Source organism: Phocoena phocoena, chromosome 7 (assembly GCF_963924675.1).
Source record: "Phocoena phocoena chromosome 7, mPhoPho1.1, whole genome shotgun sequence".
In the NCBI taxonomy this organism is placed as follows: Eukaryota; Metazoa; Chordata; class Mammalia; order Artiodactyla; family Phocoenidae; genus Phocoena; species Phocoena phocoena.
The window spans coordinates 101009669-101019490 of NC_089225.1; the positions used below are offsets into that span (position 1 = coordinate 101009669).

Here is a 9822-nt window from a genome sequence, read left to right on the forward strand (position 1 = left end):
AATACCAAAGTAAATAATTCAAAGCAAAGAAGCTTTATATGGTAATTAATTAATATATAGAACATTTTTTTAAAGGGCATTCAGAAAACTCTACATTTTATCCTCCAAAGCAGTAACTCCTAAATAAGGAAACATGAAGCATTAAATTCCTTTTTTTCTCCAAATAAATGCAGAATGTGGAAAAGTCCAGGTCTAACTCCAAAATTCTCACTTAGCTCAAAAAAATCCTGACTTCTGTGCTCAATATGTACAGTGATTCTAACAAAATCTCTCACTACCTCAAGATCAACTACAGTATACGATTCAATATGTAAGTGCTTGAGGTAGCAAGTTGCAAAAGTGGGCCCAATTCTTTACCCCTCCCTGCACCCATGCCCTTTACAATGTGACTCTGTAGCTCTTCCCATCAGGAGGTGGAAGCTACTTCTCTGATCTTGAAAATGGGCTGTCTTGTGACTTGCTTTGGCCAGAAGAACGTGGTTGTAGCAATGCAGTGCCAGCTCTGAGTAAAGAGGCCCTCTCTTGGAAGCCTACCATGGTTACAGGAACAAGAGGGGCTAGCCTGCTGGAGGATGAGAGATCGCACAGAAGAGAGCCCCACCGTGCCAGGTGAAGCCGTCCTCCACAGGGCTGCGGCTAAGATAAGCAGGGCCAACACGTGTATAAGTGAGCCTGGCTGTGACTAGATGGACTGTCTAGGTGACCCATAGGCTCATGATCAATGATAACACTTGTTGTTTTAAGCCACTGAATTTTCGGTTGGTTTGTGACATAGCAATAGCGAACTGATACAATGCCATCTGTCCCAAGCAGTATATCTTTGAGAATAGTTAGGAATCTGACCTTAAAACTGGAAATAAAAACAGCATTTGGCGTTGACCAAGTGTCAAGAATTTCAAAGTACTTAGTGAACACGTAAGTCCACTTTAACTTTTAACTGAGCTCTAGGATCCTCACTTTGCTCAGATGCTAATTTGATTCCCAAGAAACTGAAGACATTACTGTAAAAGCATAAATGAAGTCATTACTCTTAATTAAATATTATTCAATATTTTCATCCTGTCTATCAAGGATAGTAGTTCTGTATGTTTTTACCTTACTACAGTAGATACATAAAAAGCAGACTAAAACCCAAAAGTTTGATTAAGAAAGAAGTACTTATTCCAGGGAGATTAATCTGTGATCTGCTCAAAGACATTCCTGATGAGGAGCAGAGAGGCCCCTTTTATTTCTTCTAGTCCCTTTGTTTGACTCTTTCAAAGAGCTGATTGAAAGCAAGTTAAAAATATACTTCAGGAAATCACCAAGTCTATAAAGCCTCATCTGCTTAAGCTACAACATACTAGAGCAAAGACAGATTCAAAGCATGATTTTTTCTTCTAAAAATCACTGGCTCTCAAAACAGGAGGCATCTCATGTTAAGTCATGATTAATACCATTTTCAAACCTGTAACTCCATGAGAACATACATTTGGTTCAATACATATTATTTTCTGGTATGCTTACCTTGAAAATCACGCCCACACTTGGATAAACAGATTCAAATAACACACAAGTGTTTCTGTAAAATCACAAGGCCAAGTTCCACCTCGCCCTACACATCAGCATTTCTAAAACCAGCCCTTTTTTTTCTCTTTTATTGGTATGACTTTTTTTTTTAGCATCTTTATTGGAGTATAATTGCTTTACAATGGTGTGTTAGTTTCTGCTTTATAACACAGTGAATCAGCTATACATATACATATATCCCCATATCTCCTCCCTCTTGCGTCTCCCTCCCACCCTCCCTATCCCACCCCTCTAGGTGGTCACAAAGCACAGAGCTGATCTCCCTGTGCTATGTGGCTGCTTCCCACTAGCTATCTATTTTACATTTGATAGTGCATATATGTCCATGCCACTCTCACTTCGTCCCAGTTTACCCTTCCCCCTCCCCGTGCCCTCAAGTCCATTCTCTACGTCTGTGTCTTTACTCCTGTCCTGCCCCTAGGTTCTTCAGAACCATTTTTTCTTAGATTCCATACATATGTGTTAGCATAAAGTATTTGTTTTTCTCTTTCAGACTTACTTCACTCTGTATGACAGACTCTAGGTCCATCCACCTCACTACAAATAACTCAATCTCATTTCTTTTTATGGCTGAGTTATATTCCATTGTATATATGTGCCACATCTTCTTTATCCATTCATCCGATGATGGACACTTAGGTTGCTTCTATGTCCTGGCTATTGTAAATAGAGCTGCAATGAACATTGTGGTATGTGACTCTTTTTGAATTATGGTTTTCTCAGGGTATATGCCCTGTAGTGCGATTGCTGGGTCGTATGGTGGTTCTATTTTTAGTTTTTCAAGGAACCGCCATACTGTTCCCCATAGTGGCTGTATCAATGTATATTCCCACCAACAGTGCAAGAGGGTTCCCTCTTCTCCACACCCTCTCCAGCATTTATTGTTTGTAGATTTTTTGATGATTAAAACCGGCTCTTTTAAAAAAGTTCTCAGGGGACTTCCCTGGTGGTCCAGTGGGTAAGACTCCACACTCCCAGTGCAGGGGGCCCAGGTTCGATCCCTGTTCAGGGAACTAGGTCCCACATCCATGCCACAACTAAAGATCCCATGTGCTGCAACTAAGACCTGGCACAGCCTAAATAAATAAATATTTTTTAAAACTTAAAAAATAAAGTTCTCAAAAAAACACCCTAATCATCTCAAAATAGCTAAATTAAAGCAATTTAACCATCTTTAAATTGTAAACTGATATACAGGGGTTATTCAACAAAATGATTTAAAAGAATACAGAGTATAGCATATGCTACAAATTAATTAAGCCCCAGGCCTGATTTCTTTTAAACTCTGAACAAATAGTAAATTTGGGGAAATGTGATTTTCCAGTCACTCTTAGGATCACTGATACTATTTTATATCTTGGTAAATCACCAAACATTTGTGTTACCTACTACAAAGGATATTTTTTCCTAGTCTGACAGTACCTCCAGGGTTACCTACAAAAATGCGTAATTCTGGTAGCCTGGCTGGTTTCTATAACATTAAAATGTTAGCCTAAGAGGGAGAGGAAAGGATATGGTACAATCTGCTTTTATCAAATAAACAACAGTTTCCTCCCAGCCAAGTCTCCTGAACTCTACCCTCTTCATTACTGCGGCAGAAAGCGGCCTTTCTCCTTTGATAACAAAGGGGGGAAACACTAGATTTTTATTGAATTGATTATCTAAACTGAAAGTCAGGGAAACTAGCCTCTTTCTACAGAGGAGAATCAGACTGGTTTAAAAAAATTAAAATTTCCACCCCCTTCTACAGTCCAGGGAAGGAATCCGGGGCAGCTTCAAGGGTCCATGACAATGGTGACCCTCAGACTGCAGACCGTGTCACAGGCAGACTTTTATCCTGGAGGGAAGGCTACTTGCACTTGTGTGGTACTTGCGCCAGCCCCTAAATGCATAGTGCTGCTCCAGAAGCCTGATGGCTGGGTTTTCTACCCGCTGATGTTTTCTTTTTTACTTGAGGAACCACTCCTGCTGTTATCTTTTCCTGCTGTTATGCTTTTGTTAGCATCAAAATTATTTTTTGCGACCTCTGCGCCACCCAGGAGGGTAAAAGCTATCACAACCTTTGAGGAGCCGGGGCAGGATAGGATAGGATGGAGTCGATCAATGTAGGGTCCACGCAACACTGATTCTTGAATTAAAAATAAAAAGTTTCAAACTCTGTTCACAGCCTAGAAGTCTTGAAATGCAAGGTTAAACTAACCTAAAAGAAGCACCGTTGGAGGCCGTAAGGGAGAAGCCTGTTTTTCAATTCTGGTCCATGCTTCTTCATTCCTACCAGGTTTATTTGTTTATTGATTCACTCAGACTAACATTTGAGAGACCGCTGACCACATGCTTTCCTTCTGGGAGTCTGGAATTGCAGCACGTGTGAGGCAGAGGCTGCCTTCATGACCAACCCCCAGTGAAAGCCTTGGGTATTGAGTCTCCAGCCACCTTGCTGGTAGAAGGTATTTCACACATGTGATGTAACTCTCTGCTGGAGGAAGAGAGCGCCTCCACAGGGCCAGGCCCCTTGGAAACTCATGCCTGCTTTCCTCTAGACTTCACCCCACGCCTTTCCTTTCATGGATTTTGGTGTGGGTTACCCCACTGTAATAATAAATCATGGCCTTATAAGCAGGACTATGCAATGACAGTCCTAGTGAGCTAAGGAAATTGGCGGTGGCCTTGGCGCCCCCAACACAGCAGGCCAAGATTTTTATAAGGGAAAACTTATGACTGACGTGACTTGTGAGTGACCAAATATGGAAATGATGAAAAGGCATAACTCGAAGACAGTTATAAGAACTTAGGTGTGTAAGTGGCCCCCAAAACGGTATTATCCTATTCAGACAGGAGAAATCTCATTTTATTTACACACACACACATACACACCCACAGACACGGTAAGCAGAGACATCTTTAGCTTCTGATGAGATGAAAGCAATTAAATGGAAAATAAATGGGAACGAAAACAGTAACAGCCAACACACAAAAAGCGCTTTCCTCTGTGCCAGGCACAGTTCAAAGTGCTTTGCATATGAATTCATCTAATTCCCACAAAACCCTATGAGGTAGGTGCCTTTATTATCTCCATTTTGCAGATGAGAAAACTACGATACAGAGAGAATAAGTAACCTGCCCAGGGTCACATGGCTGGGATTCAAACTCTGGCATTCTGGATCCGGAATCTGTTCTAAACTATGCTATAAAAAGAAAATGATCATAACAATGAAAAACTACTCTAACGACAGAGGAATAAATGCTCTCCCACCCAGGCTTCCCCTTTCTCACTTCTTCACTTTATTTTATAACACAAACGAAAGAGTCTACTTTTAGGCACTGCATGACAACAAAAATACAGTGGTTAACATTCTGGTTTTCTGTAAAAACTTCCAGCTACGCCAGGTTTCCTCCTAAGCATAACACTTAAAAATCAAGTTGTTTATTTAAGATTGTTTCCATGTGAACAGCTACTAAATACACAATTTTTCCTTCAAACCATCTTAATATGCTCAGAAATGTCTAAAAGGAAACAAAACATTAAATAGCTGGTGTAACAAAAAAAATGGAAGATGCCACCAAAAATATTTTAAAAGTTGATTTTCTATAATCTCTATTATTTACCAGCCTAACAGCAACATCCTAAAATATCTTAAAACATATGAGATATCTCTTTGTTTGACTTGGGCCAGACAAAATTGAGTTTCTTGCAGAAATCAACCTTGGCCTACAGTCCCCTGAAGCAATAGTATTAGCGCGCTTTTCTCCAAACTCTATTTTTCAAAAAATGAAGACAGCAGGCCCACAGCCTTAACTCACTGATAAGGCTTTTAATAAAGTTTTTATCTTTAAAACATGCTATCTATCCTTTTCAACCAACTGTCTAATTTTTTGGTGCAGTTCACAGCAAAGAAGTTCAAAAAGCAAACGTGTCTGGGGCATCAATTCCTGCTGCCTCACCACATTTCAGTTCTGCCCTGAAAGCAGAGTCTCATTTTCTGTTTCCCTTACCAGGAAAATGACTGCTGCGGTTCAAATTCTGAAACGTAATACTGAGGCTATTACTTTTATTTTCACAGTCTCCTGACCAGAAAGACAGTCATACTCCAGTGACTCAAGAATATTTCTTTTCACTTTACAAATGTATCATTCTACTTTGCATGCTCAAATATTCTAGTTCCAAAGTACGAGCAACTGAAAACTAAAATTTAAAAATACTAATTAAGGTTTCATGAAGAATGAAGTTTAAGCAAAAGAGCGTAGGGTGCTTATTACTTCAACAAAATAGAAATGAATGCATGTGAGGGTAGTGCCATTCTCTGTTAACCCTTCATGGCACAGTAAGCCCTGAAGGTTTCTGATTAGACCCCTAAGCTCACTGCCCAAACCATTACCAGTGACACCAGGTCCGATGGAATTAAGCTGAATACCCCACAATGGTTTATTACTCCCTGGGTTTGGGGGGGGGGGATTCTCTGTATGTAGCTCTATCATATATATAGTTTGGTTTTACTGGGAAATAGGTGGGTATATCTAAATGACTTCAGGCAAATACATCCCAGAAGCTGACAAAAAAGAGGACAAAATATAAAGAGTATTCTCTCCCAGTGGGTTTCCACAGGCAAGCATCATGACAAGTAAACTCTCGACAAACTCTCTGGCCCCGCCCCAGACTTACTGAACCAGAATCCCTGTGTTTTAACAAGATTTATCTCCGTGCGACTCTGACGCACACTCAAGTTTGAGAACCACTGTCTAGAGAGACCAGATGAACAAGTACATAAAGCCTAGACCAGAGTTTCACAACCTGCGCATTACTGACATTTGGGGCTGCATAATCCTTTTCATGAGGGTCTGTCCTGTGCATTAAAGGATGTTGAGCGTCCTCTACACACTAGATGCCAGGAGTACCCTCCCCCAGTTATGACAACCAAAATGTCTCCAGATATTGCCAAATGTCCCCAGGGGGAGCGGGGAGGGGGTGGAAGGCAGAATCCTAGCATTTTACACTCGCCAGAGTAGACAATCACTGACACTGCCTGGACTCAGGTTTTCCAAATGTGTAGAACTAGGGCCATGGCAGAAAGAAGTGGGGCCTCAGAGTCAGACCTGGGTTCAAATCGCAGTCCTATCATTCACTAGCTACATGACCTTGGGTACTTATTCAATGTCCTTTGTGCCCCAGTTTTCTAAATGATCAAATGCCCGTTACAATAAGATGCTTACACCGAATGTTCCATAAAACTCCCAGCGGGGCCTGGGGCAGCGCCTGCGATTAAATGCGTTGCTATTTCTGCAGTGAAACAAATGAATATTCACACCACACGGGACAAATAAAGATTACAAATAGTCTCAACTATATAGGTCAACTTGTAGCACCAATGAGTTTTCAGGCCTAACTCACACAAAAAAACAAACAAAAGCACATTTGACTTTTTAAATACTTTGAATTTTGGAACTGCTGATAAGACTAGGTGACCAAGCTCACCTCACAGGGAGATGTGAGGATTGGATGCAGTCCTGTACATTGGTCCACTTCTGTGCTGAGAGAGGAAAGGGACTTTTAAAAGGTTAACTACTGTTATTTCTCAAGTACAAATTCTGATCATGTCATTTGCTTGCTTTGAACTCTTTGATGGTCCCCCACTGCTTGCAAACTAAAGTCCAAATTCTCCTGTCCTTTCCCTCTGCCTGGACCAGGGTCACACAGACCACTCCTCTCTCCAGTGATTTCTCCTCGGGGAGGCTTTCCTTCAAACCCAGCCCTCACCCAAGGATACTCCTTCCTCTGTGTTTCCCCAGCACCCAGGAAGCTGAGAGCACATGGCCATCTCTTCACCACACCATCCAGCCCTTTGGAAAAAACAATTTCAGCATCAGTTTTTTCGACCCACTGGTCTAGCATGGGCCCAGCACACAGTAAGTGTCCAATAAATGCTTGTTTGATGAATTAGGGTGGCCAGTGTTCTATTTCCTCAACAGGCAGGTTCTATCAGGTCAGAGGCCATAAAATCAATGATTCCAAAGTTATATAAGGGCAGGTGCTATGACTTTTGATCCTTGTTCTATCTCTAGGGTCTGGCACTCAGTAAGTACAGTATTGCTAAATATAGAAATGAGTGAATAAATAAATGATTGAAGAATATGACACATATTTATGACAATGTAAAAACAAACCACCACATCCAACAACAACAAAAACCCCATAGCCGTGTACTTTCGTAAATGTCATAAAGTGTAGCACCTCCTGAAAAGAGTGTCCTACCTTCCAGGACGGTCCATGGGCCTGAAACAAACTGGAAACCTGAGGCCCCTACCCTCGCCTGGTCCAGTCATCTGCCAGGACCCTGCTGTGCCCCAGTGACAAAATGAGCTGATCTAAGGCTCCCCCAGAACACTTCAGTCCCAGAGCAGCTAAGTAATCACTTTCCATAAAACATTAATCAGCACTGCTCCTGGCCAATAATCTCAAAGATTCAGCGACTGACCCAACACACGAATCATGAATAAAATATTTTACCGAATAAAGACAGATAACTTGTATAAAGCCTTGCCTGCATCTATGTTCATATCATGCAAATATCATTATTCTGTCCTTTGCCTTTTTTTACGTTCCCCTCTTCTCCCTGTGGCTCATGCGTCCCTCTCTCTCCCATTCCCATCCTGGTGACGCACCCACACCCAGGTCCCACCAAGGTCAGCTACATGTAAATCGCCAGGTCATGATAAACTCACTCAGAAGCAAAATGCAAAGGTCAAAGAGGCCCTGAGGGCTTCAGGTTTCCTCTTTCCATTTGGGACAGGCCCTCAAAGGTACTCACTTCAAATGATAGATTACAAAAGGCCTCCAGCTTTAAGAGAACAGCAGTACCTTCCTTCTTCCAGAAAGCCTTTCCACTTTTGCAATATCACCATTTAAGACCACTGGTTGTAGCAAGGAAATGCAGTTTCTCTCAATAACATCAGTCATTTCCTCCAAATTCCCACAGTAAAGCCACTAACCTTTTAAACTTTTAGGGTTTAAGAAAATGCCAAAGTTTTAAAACAAATAAACCTCTCTCCAATCCAATCACACAGCCCTGGGAAGACCAGAGAGCTGGACTGGGGAATCCTGGGGTGCATTTATGGCATCTCCAGTATTTCTGTGCCTCTCCGTGGGCCTCAGTTTCCTCTTGGATAGAATGAGAAAATCGCATCAGATCAGTGTTTCCCAAAATACGGTGGGCAAGACGTCTTGTTACAAGATACAGCTGACTTTAGGTGACACAGATGAACATGCTTTAGCTTTTAGTTTAATTTCTTATGGCAAGTGATAACCGGTTTTCCATTAATAGTGGAAATATCAAGTTATCTTAAAAATAAAAGTATCTTTCACTATTCTTATTAAGTTTTTTCTTAAGAGAGTCACTTTTAGAAAAAAAAGAAACTATTTTGTAAATAACAATTCAGGTGGTCCGAGCTGCTGTGATAAAATAACTGATCTAGGAACCTGGTGTGCGCAACACAGAGGTGTAAACTCCAGCGTAAAGCACAAGGAAGACCGTTGAAGCCCCGGGAGGTTTGTTGCAAGAAGGGAATCACTGGCACCGGGTCCCGCTGTAACCGGCCGCCAGTTCCGGCTCCCAGAGAAAACGGCTCGGAACTGACCGAGGAGGGGACGCATCCAGCTCTGGGCGAAATCCCACAAAGGAGAGTGCGAGGGGGGGCGGGAGTCCCAGACTGGAGGGACGTGGCGGAGATGCGGGTCTCGGGCTGGCAGAGCGCAGTGGACGCGGGAGGGACAGGTGTCCCGGACTGAAGGTGCGAAGCAGGTACGGCATACCGGGCGGGAGGGGCGCGGTGGGCGTCGAGACTAGGGAACCCAAAAGCGGGAACCCTGGACGGGGGTGGGGCCCAGAGGCCAGAAAGGTTGGCGGGGGCGACAGGCCGCCGGACCCGGGGGCCGTGGACGTCCCCACGAGAAAAGCGACGAGGCCGCCGACCCCACGGTCCCTACACCCGGTCGCCGGCGGGAGTCCGGGCCGCCCCCGTCGCGCCTCGGCCCCGCGCTCGACCCGCCGGCCCTACCTGTCCTCGCTGGCTGTGATCACGCCGTCCTCCTTGGGGATGAGCAGTGCGGCCGTGACGGCGTCCTGGTGCCCCTCGATCTTGCTCAGCAGCACCGGGCGGCTGCTCTGCGGCCTGGAGTGGATCTCGGCCGCCATGTTCGCACAGCGGCGGCGGCGGCGGCGGCGGCGGTCTTCGCGACGGGCGGCCCATCAGCTGATGGCC

General features: G+C 43.5%; 1 protein-coding gene across 1 annotated transcript in view; it reads right to left on the bottom strand.

Annotated features, from left to right (window-relative positions):
• WDFY1 (WD repeat and FYVE domain containing 1) overlaps nt 1–9822 on the bottom strand; it is a 46288-nt gene extending 36466 nt beyond the window's left edge. Inside the window, exon 1 of the mRNA XM_065880496.1 lies at nt 9619–9822. Coding sequence (XP_065736568.1) covers nt 9619–9755 — 137 coding nt within the window. The 5' untranslated portion in view covers nt 9756–9822. The remainder of the gene's footprint in view (nt 1–9618) is intronic.